The sequence below is a fragment of the Planococcus citri genome, chromosome 3, assembly GCF_950023065.1.
Source record: "Planococcus citri chromosome 3, ihPlaCitr1.1, whole genome shotgun sequence".
Taxonomy (NCBI): Eukaryota; Metazoa; Arthropoda; class Insecta; order Hemiptera; family Pseudococcidae; genus Planococcus; species Planococcus citri.
Window position 1 is genome coordinate 50517556 of NC_088679.1, and position 18106 is coordinate 50535661.

The window sequence follows — 18106 nt, forward strand, 5'->3', positions numbered from 1 at the left end:
CGTTAAGTAAGTAGGCAAAATGTTATGTTGACTGATGATTCACATTTTCTCATGCTTTCAAATACTTAATTACATATAAAAAAAAGTCAAATTCCAAATAAATAAGTTTGTTTTAACCAAACATTTTTGAATGTTTTTTTTTTAAATGTCCTTGTCAAGCGACCCAATAAATCTCAGCTGAGCCCTTCATGCAACAATACCCAGGCGCCAAATTCGTTGAATACGCCATCACCATCGCCACAGCATACTTATATGGCAGAAAAGGATAAATATAGGTCAGTAGTTGCACGCGTTTAAGTAATTCAAATGCATCACCCAACATCAAAAACCAACACCAGTTGCTATTATTAATTCGTTAACGGTAGGTAGGCGCCAAAGAAATGATTATATAATCAACAATTCGTGCTTAACCGTGAAAAAAAGGCTGATTTATTTCGATAATTCATTTACGCAAACTCGAGGACGTTTTTGAAAACCACTAACAACCGATGAACAAATGAAAGAAAGTTATGTACCCTTCGTGTTGCTCGCAAATGTGGACGTTAATATTGATTCGACACACAAGGTTTTTGTTTTTTTATTTTTGGGTACCTTTTCGTTTTGTTTTATGAATCTTAATCTGCTTCAGCAGAAGTTCAATAATTGTTACAAGTGTAATCGATAAGAAATTAGATTTAAATAGGTATAAATTTGCGTACATGGAGAAATGGCTAAATGAGAGACGTCTTTGGTTATTTGGAAATAACGTGCCTCTTCTACCTCGAAGGTAAGTGTGTACGGCTATTCTGGTTGTTTGTTCTTGCATATACCTACCAATAAAAATAACTTGTTACATTCACTACAGCTCCGTCAGTAATTCGAATGGTCAAATTTCACTTGATAAAATATCGTTTTCACTTTTTATACCGGCTTGATATATATTTTTTTTTGATTCCTCGACTCGAAAATTCATCCATCAAAGCTGAATTGTTAGCATTTAGGTATTTTGAAATATTCAGTTAGTCTGCCAAATTAAGCATGTATGTAAAACATTAAATTTGCAAGCAAAAATGCATGCAAAGTGCACAATTTGCACTAGGCATGTATTGTGTAGGTACTCTTAGTAGACTTTATAACAAACTGACTACCATAGCGGTGGTAGTTACTTATGGGCATACATATAGCGTGGACATTGGTGTTTATCGTCTGTATCTTTTGGAATGAGAAATTATTCATTATTCATTAACCTTGGAGTTGAACGTACAAAAATATCACATCGCGTGGCTAGAGAAATAAATCGATGAAACTTATGTATGTGCCTGTACTTACCGACTACCTATACTAACTGATCGGCGCTTTAGATAGGACTTTTATACTTCAGACCAATCATTAAAAAGTTTGAAATTAAGTTCTTTCTACTTAAGTTTTTTACTGCATGTTTTCAATATTCTTATAAAGTTCAACATAATTTTGGCAAATCTCAGCGATGAATTTTAACCATGGTTCGAAGAATTCCCAAAAACGCCTATACGTGTATGTACATACCTATACCTACCTAACTACTCGTAAGCGTATTTTGATTTTAATTAGGTACCTATTATTGATTTTCAAACTATTGGTACGTAGATAGGTACCTATAATTATAGTTATTAGTATCCAACTTGTGCGATGTCATCGTTCAAATCGAATGCTTTTGGCACAGTAGGTAATAGGTAATTATTCACGCAGGTAGATTATTTTGTCTCATTATGGATTTATAATTTTACAAATTACGAACGGATCGTTGTTTTAGTTTTTTAACACCAACCATCTGTTCAACTTGAATGATTTAAAATTGTGAAATCTGTCGGTCGTACAATCGCGATGATAATTTCAATATTATCATAGGTATTATATACATATGTATAAGAGCTTTCTTACTAGAAAGGATGCATGAAAATTTTATTATAAAGGGTTCGTTGCCTAGTTACTATGAAATGTTTTTAAAAAACTCACGAAAAAAACGCACGCTATTGGAAAATTTACGAAAACAAAATTAGTAATAGTTGTTAAATTATGAGACTTATTTGATATTCGTGATGCGAAAATATGAACCGTTTGAAAGTCGATTGTGGTGAAATGACATTATTTTATGATAAATCACTAGTTCTTATGTCAGTTGTTTAAAATTATGAGAAACAACCACAAAACGTATAGGTATTCATTTCGTTCGTTTCAATAACAAAATTCTTAAAGCTTTTTTTTTTTTTTTTTTTTGGTAAATGGATTTATGTTATTTTTCTATGAGTATTGATGGATAGGTAATCATTTAATACACCCTGAAGAATAAAATTCGACAAATTTAAAATGCGGTAAGCTATCGATTTGTGATGCATTATAATATTTAAGAATGAGAATTTAAAAATGAAAAAACTTTGGTGACTTTTTTGAATAGTAGGTATTGTTGATTCTTTTCTCATAGGTATAAACTTTCAATTTCATCAATGTTTTATATGTGATGGGGAATTTAATGCGGAATTTTCAAACCTCGAATGCCTCATTACTCGTTTTTAAATGTGTATACCTACCGATGACGCTCGATGCCTTACTTATGGCATGTTTAACGAACAGCTATCATAAAAAAATGAACTTCTAACATATATCTCATGTGTTGTCTAACTTGTAATGCAAAGGAGCAACTTTATTAGGTTTTTAGGATTTTCAATAGATACCTACTTAGTCCTATGGATCTTGTGAGAGAAATATGTAATTTTAAAAAAATAAATACGATGACACAATGGTGATTTTTGCTTTTTGAAAGAAAAACTTTCAAATCCTAATGATACATAGGGGTTCGGTAGATAAATGGTTTTGAGTAGCACCTACCTACTGGATTTATTTATTTATTTAGGTATTATTTTTTTAAATCTGTAAATCATCATTCCTAAACAAAGACCAGTCTTGTTCGTAGGTGTGTTTTTACTTACAAATTTGTTTCCTATTGTTTCAACAATCAAATCACGTAGATACGTATAAAACGGAGTACCTACTTATGTATTTATGTAGGTACTTTCAAAGGCGATTATTAAAATTTACAATAATTTTCAGGCCTGGGACGAGAACATCCTCAAGAACCATGGATCGATATGAGAAACTCGGCAAATTAGGAGAAGGCAGTTACGGAGTAGTTTTCAAATGTCGCAATAAAGAGACTGGTCGTATTGTAGCTATCAAAAAGTTCGTGGAATCTGAAGACGATCCTTTGATAAGAAAAATCGCTTTAAGAGAAATAAGACTTTTAAAAGTGAGTACAGGAAGCTCACACTCTTGGTAGGACGTACTACTTTCCACAGTATACTCCAAAATATTGAGCATGCCAACCGTACCCCTCGCAGCAATTTTTTGTCAAAAATTTAGGTGTGCTACGTGGAATGTGCATCAATCACAAATGACAAATCACTACCTATAACTGCTATTCACTGTAATCAACTTACATTTTTTTAAAACAAAATTGTTTAGCGGTGCTCAATATTTTTGAGTACGATAAGTATGTACATACTTATTATGTTCTGACACTTTCTAAAGTAGGTAGGTAGGTAGGTACTTAGGTAGGTACCATTTGTAACCAATATATCGTATCGTTTATTACAGAGTTTGAAACATCCAAACCTGGTCAATTTGATAGAAGTATTTCGCAGAAAAAGAAAATTACATTTAGTTTTTGAATACTGTGATTTGACCGTGTTGAACATATTAGAAAGACATCCGAATGGCTGCCCGGATATTTTAATCAAACAAATTGTGTGGCAGATACTACAAGGGGTTGATTACTGTCACAAACACAACTGCATACATAGGGATATTAAACCAGAAAATATTCTGATAACCGAACAAGGTGTTGTAAAATTATGTGATTTCGGTTTCGCAAGAATGATGAGTGAGTATTGCAGCACTTCCAGCGTTCATGATTAATTAAACGCATATAACATCATTCATGTTTGATCGCACAGGTCCTGGCGAAAATTACACCGATTACGTTGCAACAAGATGGTATAGGGCTCCAGAATTGTTAGTCGGTGATACCATGTATGGACCTCCAGTTGATATTTGGGCCATAGGTACAAACCACTTCATAATAACTGGAATCTATTCCTTTAGAACAGTTGGGAAAAATATCTTCATTTTTGTTTTAGGTTGCGTATTCGCTGAATTAATAAGGGGTGAAGCCTTGTGGCCAGGAAAGTCTGACGTTGATCAATTATATTTAATAAGAAAAACAGTAGGTACGAACAAAGTAACGTTATTTACCATTGACAATATGTACAGTTTATGTAGGTACCTACATTACCTATATTTTTGTTTGATGCATACGTAGGTAGATTCTTCTTTTGAAATTCATAAATTGTTTTTTTTTTTTGTTTTTTCAGGAGATCTCATAGCTAGGCATGTCCACATTTTCAAAATGAATGAATTTTTTAAAGGAATAACATTGCCTCAACCTGATACCGTTGAATCGTTAGAAAGTAAAATTCCAAAAGAAGTTCAAAAGGATCCGAGAATTTTAGATTTTTTGAAAGTAAGCGAACTATTTCCAATTTTGTTTGTTGGATATTTTAGCAGATTTCATCAAAGTTATTCTTCTTATATACGTCTGTCGTGTATTTACTCTTTTGTAGAAATGCTTAGATAAAGATCCATTGAAAAGGTGGACTTGCGAGCAATTACTCAGGCATCCTTATTTTGACAATTTTCTATTTAAAATACCAGACAATGAATTAGAAGAATTTGAAAGATTAAGGAAAATTCGCGAAAAGTCGAAAGTAGGTATTTAATCTATCATACCTTTGATATTATATTACCCATCATAAATGTGCATTGTACCGGGATTTTTTCCCCTCTCGATTACTTTTCTTCGCTTTTTTAAAAAATTTGCGTAAATCATTCTGATAAACTATTTTATTTCAGGATTTACTGAATCGACAGTCGAATGTTTACTATGCCCAAATCACTAATTCTTCGTCAATTTTTCCTCAATTATCGAGCAACACAGCGAGTCCAGAATCCCAAAAAGTGAGCAGTTCGCATACTGACCAATCACCGAAAACTTTTGATCATTTGCCAGATATTTGAAATTTACAAAAAAAATACCGTTTGAATATGAATGGTATTCATCAAAATCGTTGATAAAAATGAATAGGTACATGAATTAGATTTGAGCATCGTTTTTTATAATTACAGGTACCTACGTATCTGTCATCGTTTTGTTTTTGTTTATTTTTTGTGTTTTACCAAAAAAAAAAAAAATGTGTAATCAAAATTGTTTTGGTGTTTTATGTAGGTTCCCATGTTCGTAGGTATAGGTACATAGGTATAGTTATTATATGTATTTACTTGTACGTCTTGATGTGTAATTTGAGTCACCTTTTTATGTATTTTTCTATTTTACTTTTCTACCAATAAAATATACAATGAAAGATTCAAAGTTTTACAATATTTAATTCACTTTTTTTTTTAAAATTTCAATTCTAATATTTAAGTAGGCATTTAAAATTATATAACATTAACATAACAGTCTCAACAGTCTGAAATCGCTCATTCGGACTTACGTTCAGTCAGACTAGTTTTGTTTTGGATCGCCTTCGGAATCTGGACACTGGGCAGTCCAAAATCATGAAAGAAGCACATCGGGTTAGGGGTTAGGCCTAGCTACCTAGAAGAGAGAACTGAGATACTGAGATTGAGAAATTGAATGTTTAACCCTTTGAGTCCTGATTTTTAAATTAGAATGAAAAAAATTAATTTTTCATGTAAACATGTTGAGGATACTCCCACTTGGTCATATTTTGAAGAAAAATTGCCAAAAGTTAATTTGAAGCGGAGATAAGGGGTGGTCATTACAATGGACTCGGGATTCAAGGACATAAGTAAACACAAAAAACAATTTTTTCATTGGTCATGAAAAATTCTGAAAGAATAGCGTCCTTTGACAAAAATCATAATTCATAATTTTATTCTTGACGATTTTACATCTAGTTGCCACTTTATAATAGTTATTTCCTGGAAAACGGATGATTGTAATCACATACACAAATTAGAGAAACCGGTTCGCGTGTACACAGGTCCCTGTAATGAGTACATGCGCTTGGGTGGGAAGTTTTCGTTGCTGTGTTGCGACTTGTATACCCTTCCAAGAGCGCGACCGTGAACTGTAGCAATAGCCGGGTGGCAGTGGAACTAGACTGCGGAACGGAAGGTAGGGTGATCGATCCCAACCCAGGGCAAAAAAATTTTTATTTTTTTTTCAGGTAGATTTTTAATGCATGAGTCCCAAGTCCACTATAATGCCTATAAATCCCGAAAAAATCGTGCATTTTCGATGTATAATGGATGATTTGAACTTTGAACTAAATCATCCTTTTTACATATCGCCGAGTCCTGAGTCCATTTCAATGACCCACTGATTTATAAAAAATCCTGGATGACGCTGCGTATATCTTGAAAGTTTTTTTTTTTACCACTGGATAGCACCTACCTTCCTTGTTATGTGACAACGTTGGCATGTTCTATCAGTGTTACCACTAAAGAAAAAAAAATTATTTATTGCATCAACTTTTGAAGAAAAAAAAATTGCGTGACAATTCTTTTTTCAATTCAAAGCCAGTACACTAAATGCGGATTCTTGTCAAATGTATCAATTTAATTTAGGTGTACACTGACCAAAGTTTGTGATGCCGCAATTGAAAGTGGTCAGTGATACCCCCTAATATGGGTTTTGCCCCCCCAAAAGTGCTGTCCATTGTAATGGACTCAGGACTGAAAGGGTTAAGTTCCTTTCTTTAATTGATTAGCTATTTCAATTTTGGATTTGGAGTATGCTTTTGATTTTGAAGCAAAGCCTGAGTAAAATTCACTTAAAATAAAATTGCCATTTTTTGTTAATAATCTACTAATCTCCAAAAGCCTTAGTGTACGGTTATAGTGAAGCAGAGTCGCGCAGAGCCAAGCAAAGTCACCAAGCTAGAGACATGGAAAAAAGGTGGAAGGACGAGCCTAGCAGAGCCGCGCTGTAAAGAATAGCGATTGCCATTCTTGAAAGCGTGGCTATGCGTTGGTGAAAGGTCTCGTCAACCTTTTTATCCATGTTTCAACGTAGTGACTTTGCTTGGCTCTGCGCGGCTCTGCTTCACTATAACCGTACACTAATGTAGGTTAGGTTGCATTGCAATGTTGCATGCAGTTTTTGAAAATGATTGAAAAACTAGAATAGGTAGATCATATAGGTCAATAGGTCAATAGAAAAGAAAAACCCAAAAACACTGGAAAAGTGAAAAGTGGAAATTGGAAAACGAAAAAAACAAAGTCATTGTAAAGGTCATTGCCGTCATTGGCATTTGTCAAAGTGAACGAATAGACCATATTTGACTGACGTCACAACATGGCGGATTTGGTCCTTATCAGTACCTTTTTCTTCAATTTTGGGGCAAATATCACGTATAAGTGGCACTTTTTAAAGAATTCTCCATGAATATGTAAAATTTTAAAAAACTAACCAGAAAAAATGAATTCTCGGTCGAAAATACTTCAGTTTTTCGGTATTTTAATTTAAAATTCATCTACTCGCGAGAAAAAAAGCGAAAACTAATACTTTTTTCCGGATATTTGCCCCAAAATTTACTGATAATAAGCGACAACGGCTCGAAATTTACCGATTGTTTACGTTTTCAAGATATGGACAATATCGTTCGAATATGGTCTATTAACGAGAAACGAACACGAACGTTTCGTTCGTTGAGAATCATTTAACGATGTCAAAACGGTTTTATCCAAATGCTTTTTTGAACACATTGCTATTTGATTTGATTACTTACAGAAAGTTTGAGCTAGTTTGAGCTTTGATTGATTACTTTCGAACAGTTGATAAAGTATATTCCCGTTTGTATGTCTTTGGGAGTTTGTCCAATTTCTGCTCAAAAATTGAGAGCTTTTATAAATGAAGAATAATTCTTCAAGTTTTTATGATAAAGTTTCATTACGAATGTAGGTAGGTATAGCTTCATTTCTCAGTGTGTTGTTTGAATGATGTGGTCTTCTAGTTATTCGTAGGTAATCGCTAAAAACCCGTATAGAATTAAAATTTTCATCAAGGTGAGAATAGTAATTAATTGAGTGAGTTTGTCTCGCTAATTCAATAATTTCCATCTACCTATTTTAGTGTTGTATTATACACCTTCGTACTTACGGTATTGTTCATATTATTTTTCAGGTGTATCTACTGCCGCTTTAGCTGGATTATAAGTAGAAAATTTCATACTGATTTGAAATTTAGGCATTCATTTATGTTTTTAATTTAACGTAACAAGGTACTTTACGTTGAGAACGCTACATTACAACAGCATTCCAAGCTGAATTCCGCTACCATCGCGACGGTGAGCGGTTTCGTGTCTTTTCAAGTATTCTATCACAAATTACTTATCAACGATTACCACTCATCATATCAATACGAAGGTACGTGCGCATTATTTTGGCAAACATATCGAATATCTTGACGAAACATAATAAAGGAAATTTCTGTTTAGGTTTCTACTTTGCTCTTCAAGAAATTCTCTCACTGGCGAATTGTGAACATCATGACATTCGCAAGTCAGTCTCTTAGAACGAAATGGCCGGAATTAGTAGAATCTCCAACCTTAGACACTGTTGGAGTTCGAAGTGTAGCGGGTTGGTTAAAACAGGTACAAGTGACGATTAATCCTAGTTATTATCGTTTTTCATTCATAATTTTTTTTGTTACGCACTGTTTCTTTTGATTTTTTTTATTTGTTTTCATGCTTCATGATTTTATTTTTCATTTTTTTTCTTTTCGTAGATTTCTTAGTTACTATTGGGCATACTAAATCCAAATTTAGGAGTTACCATTTAAATCCTAATTTACACTATTTGAGGGTTTTTAAATTTTCAAAGGTATAGAATTTAAATTTTTAGGTATTATAAATTTAATTATCCGGTTTCTATTTCTATTCTATCTGCTTCTACTAATTCAAACTTTGCACGAATAATGCACGTGACGTAATCAGAATAACACCAAGAGAGGAAAATTGATTTAAATCTCATTTTTCCTGTGTATATTAAAAAGGTTTGAATTTGTTAGATTTAGTGATATTTTTTCTTCAAAAATGTTGCATGATTTGAAAATATTCATTTTCCCTCATTGTATCTATATTGATATAATGGGAACATTACGTACGATTAAATTTCTGAGTATTTCGTTGATTAGTATTATCAATTAAGTATTATTTTTTCATCGCTGTATTGTATTTTTCTTTTCATTTATTTATCGTAAATTCATGAACTTATAGTCATCTTAACTTATTTCATTTTCAAATAAGAGCGTACACGTTTTACATTAACTTCGATGATGTTGGAAATGATTACCAACAAAATGCAGATGGTAAACAGTGTGCATGAAAAAAGCACTTCTTTTGAATTTTAAAAAGTGAAAAGAGATGAAAATAGCTAATTAAGTAAGAAGAGCTTTTCCTATTTTTATATGTAATATGAAGTTCTAATAATATATTTTGAACAAGGTGAGATTGCGAGCATTATTATGTAGGCTTTTTGCCAAACGTGTCTAATAAGTAAATGCATGTATTCAAAGCGTCTTACAGTTTGTTTTATTCATTTGTCGTTTACTGAAATTGCGAAAGTGCAAATTACGTTGATAGTTACAGATGTTTTGCCACTACTTTTTACAAATTTTTTTGTGAGTATTTTCATGTTTTACCCTTCCTTTCCTTTAAAAAATTTATTCATTGAAAACCAATTTCTTTTCAACATCTGATAAAGAAAAAATTTTAAAATGATTTCATGTATGAATTTTGGCACCAAAATTTTCCTTGTGATAATTTTTTTGAAGAGATTATAATGTTAAATGCACGAATACGTATTAGAACTTTGGATAGACTTGTTAATGATTTTATGGCGTATTTTTTAGTACCTAATTTGCTATGTTTTCTTCGCGGTGTGATAAGAATAGCTTGAGAACGCGTTATCTATTGAGATTATTTTTAATTCATACTGCACAGACCAAAAATTGCTAAATTTTTGTCATAGTAATAGCGCATGAAATAATATTTATTCACTCTATGGTGTATTCATTCGCATTCATATTTTTAACATCTGATATTATTTTTTAAAATAATTTTTTAGGCATCTCTAGAAGTAAAACACGCGGCAAGTGGAATTTCGAAAATGTCTACTTCTGCGAGCACATGTTCTTCGATTACTATTTTGCATTTCAATGACGTATACAACGTTGAACCAAGGGAAGCGGATCCCGCTGGAGGAGCTAGTAAATTTTCTCATGCCGTCAAATCTTTTTCATCGTTAAATCCGTTGGTGCTATTTAGTGGAGATATTTTTTCGCCGAGCTTACGTGAGATTTTCATTAATTATTCTCGACCAAATTATTAAATAATAGATTCAAGTTTTATATTTTTTTTCATCTTATTTTTCATTAGTTAGTACGTTCACGAAAGGGGAGCAAATGTCGCAGATTCTCAATGAAGTAGGCACTCATTGTGCAGTATTCGGAAACCATGATTTTGGTTGGTAACAATTTCAATTTTTTCGGCTAAATTAACCTTGAATGCGTTAATTAATCGATTTTATTTCAGATTTTGGCTTGGAAACGTTGGCAGAACGAGTTAGTGAAACTAATTTTCCGTGGCTTATGTCCAATGTAATTGACAATGAAACTGGACGACCGTTAGGTGATGGTAAAATAACTCATGTTATTGAATGGAATGGGAAACGCATAGGATTGGTAATTTTATAATTTACTTAACAACGTTTATTTTTTTTGAATTCAATGTTGTTTTTCATCGTTTATTCTTCTTAAAGATAGGATTAGTGGAAGAAGAATGGATTGATACTTTGGCTACGATTAATGCAGATGAATTAACTTTCATGGATTTTGTTGATGTTGCGCAGAAGTTGAGCGCTCAGCTTAAGGAAGAAGTTAGAAATTACAATGGATCTCTACCCTAATACTTTTCGTAAAGTGGATTTAATTACATTACCTATTGTTACCACTTTCAGGGATGTGATTACGTGATAGCTTTGACCCATATGCGTACTAGAAATGATAAAAAACTGGCCGAACATACCACCGACGTTGATTTAATACTTGGAGGGCATGATCACGTTTACGACGTTATGAAGGTATTTGAACAATTTTCTTCAACTTTATAAAGTTTCAACACGATTTATGCCCAATACTTTTTTTTTCGCAGATAAATGATAAATATATTATTAAAAGTGGCACTGATTTTCGTCAATTTTCTAAAATTACCATCGATTTTGAAAATTCATGCTCCGTTAATGTTGAGGAAATTAACGTGCTTAAATCGACTCCCGATGATCCTGCAGTTGTTCAACTTTTAGATAAATATAAAGGTGATTTTTTTTTTCATCGTTATGACTTGAGTGTACCTAATATTTTATTTTATTTCTCTCATTTTATAACAAATAATTGAAATATTCACGTAGGTACTATCATGTGCAAGATGACCGAAGTTCTGGGTACATTTCACGTAGACTTAGAAGGGCGTTTTTGTAAGATACGCACAGAAGAAACGAATCTAGGTAATTGGATGTGTGATATACTGTTGGCTGCAACTGGCGCAGATCTTGTTATTTTGAATTCTGGAACATTTCGTTCCGATCAAATCCATCCTGCTGGTGAATTCACATTAGGAGATTTGATGCGAATTTTGCCGAAAGCCGAAGCTACCGTTGAATTGAATGTGACAGGTGAAGTATCTATTTAGCGATCTCTTATTCATACATTTCAACATTCATAAATAGCAATGTTGTTGTGGGATCGTAGGTGAAATAATTTGGAAAGCCTTGGAGAACGCAGTTTCCAAGTATCCGGAGCTAGAAGGAAGGTTTCCGCAGGTAGCTGGAGTGAAGTTTGCATTCGATCCAAATGCACCTCCGGGACAGCGAGTAGATCCTCTTTTGGTGCGAGTAGGTGATGAATATTTAGTCATGGATCAAAATTACAAACTGGCGACGAAAAATTATTTGCACAGTGGCTGTGACGGTTACACTATGCTTCAACACTGTGATGAATTGGTATATATCTATCTTTTGTTTGCCGCTACTTTCATATTCTTTTCTCAAAAAAATCTTATTTGAATTTTAGATTAGTCAAGAAATTTGTCCAGAGTTATGTTTATCGATTCAAAATCATTTTTCTGCTATTAGAATGCGACAAGGTAAATCGAAAAGACTCTCGAAACATAGGCAAAGTTTAGTCACGTTGTCTAGAAGGTATGGACTGTTGATGAGATACGAATTAATGCCTGAATGAAGTTTGAAAAATACTTTTCATTTTTGTAATTTGCTCATTTGTTTTTAGACATAGTTTAGTAAAACAATTGGAGGGAAGCGAATTGGATGGACCGTCCCCATTACGACGTATTCCCAACTCTCCTACTGAACATCACCATCAACATCACCACCATCACGGTCAGGTACCCCTGCCGAGGGTAAATCGACGTGCTAGTCTAGATGATTTGGAGCAAGAATCTTGTCTCTTAGCTCCAACCATTGAAAATCGAATCGTCAAGTTGACGCCAGAGGTAAATTTGATCAACATAGGGACACTGGTAAAATGTTATAATTTATACAAAAATTCTTCCTTTTGCGTTTTTTGTTTTTAGATTAAAAAAGAATTGTACCTAGAAAGAGAAAGAATATTAGCAGACAGCAGTGTAATTCCTGAAGTTGAAGAAAATGAAATCCAGTCTTCTTCCAGTTCAGAAGAATTAGACAAATAATGTTGGACAAGTTATCCTAATAATACAAACAAGAAACAAAACAAAAATTCACCCGAGTTACCTCGTTTTTTTCTTGTCACACGCTATTTTTTCAAATTTATTTTTACGTATAGTTTATACTCGTAATAGCTAAGTATGTAAGTATGTGCGTATATCCTGTTTTTACTGCATTATTGTTATGGTTATTTATTCGATAGATGTGTACTGTTGATTTAAAAAAAAAAAAAAAAAAAAAAAATGGAGCTTGTTTTAATACGACTTATATATTTTTTTTCATACAATACAATCACAATCTTACAAAACTTCCAAACAAAAAAATTACGACAAAAAATGTCATTTTTAATTCAAATAAATTATTAGAAATTGAACACCAATAAGTAATGTAACTTTCAATAATATGAAATATAAAATGGGCTATTTAGCTATCATAAATCCGTTTTCTGCCCTAGTGATAATGGAATAGCTTTTAATTCAGTTCTCATACATAAAAATTCACCACATATACACATCACAGCTAAGCAAACGACACTTAAACACCACCATGAAAATCCAACTGGGAATTGTCCGTTATAAAACCAACAAACCAGCAAATGCAAAACTTGAACGGTACAAGAAAAATCCAGGCAGAGTTTCGTTCTTTGAACCACAAACCACATAGCACCAGCTCTGAAATTGAATGGAACAAATTATTACATCAATTGCGAGAGTCCAATGCCCATGCATATTGCATAATATAATAATCAACTTGAAAGTCGTACCCTGTGAAAGCATTGAATATAAAAGCAGCAATGATCAATTTGCCTGGAATATCTCGAACATGAATTTCCTAAACAATAAGAAAAAAATTGTAAGATATCATCTTCGTTCATGGTGATTTGCGCATTACATGAAGGTATCTATCGTCACAAGAATCGATATGCTACACAATACAGCTCAAGTGACATGTTGAATACATTGCATTGGTATTTTCAATTCGAGAAATGGTGCAATTACCTGATATCGAAATATGTGGTCTAATGATCTAGATGTGCCCACAACAAAGCAAATAACTGAGATCCAAATCCCCAGTGTTAGGTAATATATTGCTTGTAATGCAATAATTTGCGATATTATAAGAAGAGGATCCCAAATGGTATTTCTGAAATGTCCATCAGATTTTGAATTACTGATTAGGCTGGTGTATTTGAACTGATTCTGAAAAATTAAGTGATTTTCAATTAATTCTTTTGGTATCGTCATCTTATCATTAACGATGTTTACAAGTTGGGTAATCATTTTTACTCACTGTGAATGGTATCAACCAACTGTAGATTTTATTCATAATAAATATTTTTTTCATTAATTATGACTGAATTTAACTTTGTTCTACTCAAATAAAAGAGAACTCGAACTCAACTTCAAAATTGAAAAAAGTACGTACACATTACGATTACGAAATCAAACACGGAGAACAGCTTGTGATAAGAATTGAATCAACATTCATGCAACTTTCGATATTAGATATGCTTTCAACTATCGATCAATCGCATTCATTTTACAATCGACTTTAATTTTTTCCATTTTCGGGAAAATTTTTTTCCAGTACCCACTACAAATTAATTGTATTGAGCTATTGACCATACATTAAACATAATTTTTCACATTTTTTTTGGAACACTCAACGATTATCATGAGTTCCCAATCTCATGAAACACGCATTCAAATCGCAATAGGTACCGCGACGTATGTGGAATTTGACATACAGGCTATGAATTAATGATCTCGTATGGCGTTTCATTTTGCCATTCATCTGTAGTTCTGCACGGTGGAGTAATTGTACGTATGTATGTACTTCATAGACCCATTCTACGTATTTCAGTTTCAAAAATGTAACGATGAGAATAGCAGCAAATAAATAATTCAAAATTTCCACATAAATTTTAATCGAGAATACAAAGTAACGCATGGAATAGGAATAGTCATACTTTTTGTACAGTAATAATAATTATTCTAAGGTCCTATGGCTATCACCTCATTTCTTCTTTTTACCAGGACCACCAGGACCCCTGAAAATGAAAATAATGAGTTGGTAAATTCATTGCATATCAATTTTGAACAAATAGGAGAAAAAACTCACAAATAGCGCATCTGCTTAACAGATCTCCGATTCACGTCCGTCAAGTTGCTCTCAAAGGCAGATTTCTTTCTCTTGAACTGACCTAAAAATTATCAAATCAAAATATTTATATACTTATTTCCAAAATTGGCAATAAAAAAAATAAAAAAAGGAAATTAATATTATACAATACTGACCATTGCCATCGATATTGAATTGGTAATTATCATCCATAGCTCTGATTTTTTTAGGCCTTAGTTTTCGTTTCGCTAACCTCGATTGGAATGAGGCAACATTCTGCATTTTTTTATTAATCCTGTCTTCTTCCTCGTTATTCTGGTTTTTCGCATTTTTCTTCTTTTTCACAAGCGTTTTTGTGCCTTTTAATTTAGCTTCGAAAATTTCTTTAGCCTTCTGCTTTTCCAGTTTTCTTTGTTGCTGCGTCTGGAACCACGATCGTCCTTTTTTCGGAGCTTCTTTACTTCCGCTATTTCCGAGCATTCTTTTACCACGTTCGATATCTTTTTCTGCGTTATTCAGCATTTTTTCCTCCCTTTCTTCATCTAGTATATTTTGCATTTCAGATCGTATCGCGCCTATTTTGTCCTTATATTTAGCGATTATTTCCGGCGGTATAGTACGATTTTTTACTGGTGCTTTGGCTCCTTTAATAATTTGTTTTATCATCTTTCTGTCCATTTCAGTGGCGATAGAAACAGATACACCGGCACGCCCAGCACGAGCTGTTCGTCCTACTCGATGAATATAATGTTCCAATGTTGGCGGCATTATGTAATTTATAACGGTTTTAACTCCTCTAATATCTAAACCACGAGCTGCTACATCAGTAGCAACTAAAACATCAACTTCTTCATTCTTGAATTTTTTTAACGCTTCCAAACGTTGAGGCTGTGATAAGTTTCCATGTAACTCGCTAACCTGTCAAATGAAAGATATACGTAATTAACGCGATAAAATTGAAAAACAAAAAGTGAAGTAGTATTACCTTCACTCCTAAAAGACCCAAAAGGATTAAAATTCGATGCGCATCTTTTTTCGTTCTAACAAATACCATACAGTGATCACGAAACGTTCGACAAATTAAAGCAGCCAAAATAACATCTCGTTCCGATTCTTTTCCTTCTCGTAATCTTTAAAAATAAAACATAAATTATGAATAAGATGACATTTTCGATGAATTGTTTCAACTAAGTAATCGAATATCAAACCTGACAAATTCCTGTCTTAAATTGAACGCAACATTTTGATTATTATCGACGAAGATTTTAACTGGTTTAGATAGACACAAAGATGCGAGATCGTTCACAGCATCAGTCATGGTAGCAGAAAACAATAGCGTTTGTCTCGTGCGAGAACACATTTTCACAATTTGTTTCATCTGATCAGCAAAATTTTCATCTAACATTCTAAATAATAAAGAAAAAAATACAATGTAATTCATGAATTTATAGACAAGAAGTTCACATATACAAGAGTGAAATTGAATAAATATTTAAACGCACCTATCTGCTTCATCTAATACCAAAATTTCTAGATCTTCGAGAGAAAAGGATGGTGTATTTTGTAAATGGTCAATCAAACGACCCGGAGTAGCAATTACAATATCAGGATTTTTTCTCAACACCGATTCCTAAAATATAAAAAATTAGTGGTATTAAATAACACGGTAGAATAAAAATGCGAGTATGATTGCACACTTACTTGAACTTTCAATTCAAGACCTCCCACGGAAAGTCCAACTTCTATGTGTGTGAACTGTGTTAATTGTTTGGTAACTTGATAAACTTGAACTCCCAACTCTCGAGTTGGCACTAACACCAACACTCTAAAACAAGTAAGCATAACGATGAACTAATTGAAAAAAAAACAAAAACAGTAAGTACATGAATAGAATTCTCACCTAGTAACCGGAGAATAACCTTTAGGTTTATATAAGAGCCTTTCCAAGATAGGAAGCATGTAAGCCGCTGTTTTACCAGTTCCGGTGGCAGCACAACCACATATATCACGACCGAGTAACGCAACAGGAATAGCAGCAGCTTGAATCGGAGTAGGATGGACGTAGTTTAAAGCGCCTATAGCCTGGATTAACAAGTTTAATGAAAAATAATAGAAATAAGAATCACATAGAGTATTTCGATTAAAACTATACTCAATCACAGTTCAGTGAAACTTTAAGCTAAAAGTATTCAATTACCTTCATTAAAGGACGAGATAAATTCATTTGATAAAAAGAGCTGTTTTCATCAAAGGGTGGCGCATCATCGAAAAATTCATCCGCATCTTCAACAGTTAACGTTTCTTGCTTCGTATTATCAACCTTTTTGTTTTTATTCCTTTTACCAACACGTCTCTCTCGTTCTTTCAACTTATCTGAAGAAAACACATATTTTAAAAACCATCCAACGCTAACATTTCTTTTCGATAAAAATGTTCTTCGTACCTTTTTTCATTTCACTATCGGACAACTCATCATCATCAACATCATCAGCTTTGTTTTCCTTCGAGTTTTCTTCGTCATCGTTAGAATTTTCATCGTCTGATTCGGGCATCTAAAAGGAAACAAAATCCATGATGGTGATTTCTTAGTGAACACTCATAAGTGAAGATGACAAAACGTACCAGAATTTTGACGTATTCCCGAGATCTTTCTATTTTTTCATCTGTCTTATTTTTGCCTTTTCTTTTGATGTATTTTTGAAGATCATCCCACGTATCCTTATTGTATTCGCTGGTACTTGACACGAATTTGAAGTCATTGTCAAACGCAGTTTCTTTAGTAGTTTTTCTCTTTTTTGGTTGGTACTGAAACGCACGAAATGATCAATTTACTCGTTTGTTAGCTATCGTAATCAGAAAAAAATCAACAACTTGTTTACCTCAACTTCGACGTCGGATTCCTCGGAGTAATCAGGGATATCGTCTTCGTCGTTAATGGTCTTGATTAGATCCATAATTTCATGTTTTAAACCAAATATTACAAATTTATAAAACAGAATAGAATCAAGAATGTAAGAAAATCAGAAAATCCACAAGCTGACAAGCAGTACAAGCACGTGTTGTGTTATGTTATCTATTTTGGGTTTTGGTTATCTCTTATCATAACTTTATACAAGCGCTGTTGTTTCAGTTAAAGTTACACGTACTTACATAGAGACGAAAAAAAAGATGGTCGAAGTTTTCAAGT

General features: G+C 33.1%; 4 protein-coding genes across 10 annotated transcripts in view; 2 read left to right on the plus strand and 2 right to left on the minus strand.

Moving 5' to 3' along the window:
• The first annotated feature begins 340 nt into the window (after positions 1–340).
• Positions 341–5440, plus strand: LOC135840372 (cyclin-dependent kinase-like 1). 3 transcript variants are annotated; one of them, XM_065356866.1, is made up of 8 exons: positions 341–766; positions 3067–3262; positions 3610–3895; positions 3969–4076; positions 4152–4241; positions 4386–4534; positions 4635–4778; positions 4924–5440. In XM_065356866.1, exons 1-8 carry the CDS (start codon positions 699–701, stop codon positions 5086–5088), a joined length of 1206 nt encoding a protein of 401 aa, XP_065212938.1. In that variant the 5' UTR covers positions 341–698; the 3' UTR covers positions 5089–5440. The 3 variants fall into 3 exon arrangements, with proteins under 3 accessions (XP_065212938.1, XP_065212939.1, XP_065212940.1); XM_065356867.1 differs by lacking the exon at positions 341–766 and adding an exon at positions 791–1512; XM_065356868.1 differs by lacking the exon at positions 341–766 and adding an exon at positions 1542–2330.
• A 2409-nt stretch (positions 5441–7849) lies between these two features.
• Positions 7850–13056, plus strand: LOC135839693 (trifunctional nucleotide phosphoesterase protein YfkN). Of its 4 annotated transcripts, none has more exons than XM_065355832.1 (15): positions 7850–7999; positions 8222–8463; positions 8535–8690; positions 8825–8919; positions 10165–10390; positions 10476–10562; positions 10632–10780; positions 10858–10974; positions 11056–11178; positions 11250–11412; positions 11506–11769; positions 11846–12096; positions 12167–12294; positions 12383–12605; positions 12687–13056. In XM_065355832.1, the coding sequence occupies exons 3-15, from the start codon at positions 8618–8620 to the stop codon at positions 12801–12803; spliced, it is 2016 nt and encodes a 671-aa protein (XP_065211904.1). In that variant the 5' UTR covers positions 7850–7999; positions 8222–8463; positions 8535–8617; the 3' UTR covers positions 12804–13056. The 4 variants fall into 4 exon arrangements, with proteins under 4 accessions (XP_065211904.1, XP_065211903.1, XP_065211906.1 ...); XM_065355831.1 differs by having other exon boundaries at positions 7856–8103; XM_065355834.1 differs by lacking the exon at positions 8825–8919 and having other exon boundaries at positions 7856–8103.
• Sys1 (Sys1 golgi trafficking protein) overlaps positions 13048–18106 on the minus strand; it is a 203410-nt gene continuing 198351 nt past the window's right edge. The window contains exons 2-5 of one of the 2 annotated variants that reach the window (XM_065355836.1): positions 14089–14232; positions 13797–13997; positions 13562–13629; positions 13048–13469 (exon numbers count right to left, since the gene is read on the minus strand). In XM_065355836.1, coding sequence (XP_065211908.1) covers positions 13229–13469; positions 13562–13629; positions 13797–13997; positions 14089–14142 — 564 coding nt within the window. In that variant the 5' untranslated portion in view covers positions 14143–14232 and the 3' untranslated portion in view covers positions 13048–13228. Of the gene's footprint in view, positions 13470–13561; positions 13630–13796; positions 13998–14088; positions 14282–18106 lie in introns of those variants that run through there. The other variant, XM_065355835.1, reaches the window with a different exon arrangement.
• Rs1 (Dead-box helicase Rs1) lies at positions 14709–17985 on the minus strand. The gene is made up of 12 exons (XM_065355830.1): positions 17799–17985; positions 17542–17724; positions 17363–17471; positions 17117–17292; positions 16820–17001; positions 16621–16744; positions 16422–16549; positions 16128–16325; positions 15905–16049; positions 15096–15837; positions 14920–15001; positions 14709–14848 (listed from the first exon to the last, which is right to left on the minus strand). Exons 1-12 carry the CDS (start codon positions 17871–17873, stop codon positions 14815–14817), a joined length of 2178 nt encoding a protein of 725 aa, XP_065211902.1. The 5' UTR covers positions 17874–17985; the 3' UTR covers positions 14709–14814.

What these genes read in the sequence shown, in the direction of transcription:
- LOC135839693 (XM_065355832.1), top strand. Translation starts at nt 8,618, where the DNA reads ATGGCCGGAATTAGTAGAATCTCCAACCTTAGACACTGTTGGAGTTCG. An exon ending in GGGTTTTTAAATTTTCAAAG is followed by an intron (nt 8,920 to 10,164) that starts GTATAGAATTTA and finishes ATAATTTTTTAG; the next exon opens with GCATCTCTAGAAGTAAAACA. An exon ending in ATTCGGAAACCATGATTTTG is followed by an intron (nt 10,563 to 10,631) that starts GTTGGTAACAAT and finishes ATTTTATTTCAG; the next exon opens with ATTTTGGCTTGGAAACGTTG.
- Rs1 (XM_065355830.1), bottom strand. Translation starts at nt 17,873, where the DNA reads ATGGATCTAATCAAGACCATTAACGACGAAGACGATATCCCTGATTAC. An exon ending in TATCTCGTCCTTTAATGAAG is followed by an intron (nt 17,002 to 17,116) that starts GTAATTGAATAC and finishes TTGTTAATCCAG; the next exon opens with GCTATAGGCGCTTTAAACTA. An exon ending in TGGGTCTTTTAGGAGTGAAG is followed by an intron (nt 15,838 to 15,904) that starts GTAATACTACTT and finishes TTCATTTGACAG; the next exon opens with GTTAGCGAGTTACATGGAAA.
- LOC135840372 (XM_065356866.1), top strand. Translation starts at nt 699, where the DNA reads ATGGAGAAATGGCTAAATGAGAGACGTCTTTGGTTATTTGGAAATAAC. An exon ending in AGTTGATATTTGGGCCATAG is followed by an intron (nt 4,077 to 4,151) that starts GTACAAACCACT and finishes TTTTTGTTTTAG; the next exon opens with GTTGCGTATTCGCTGAATTA. An exon ending in AAATTCGCGAAAAGTCGAAA is followed by an intron (nt 4,779 to 4,923) that starts GTAGGTATTTAA and finishes ATTTTATTTCAG; the next exon opens with GATTTACTGAATCGACAGTC.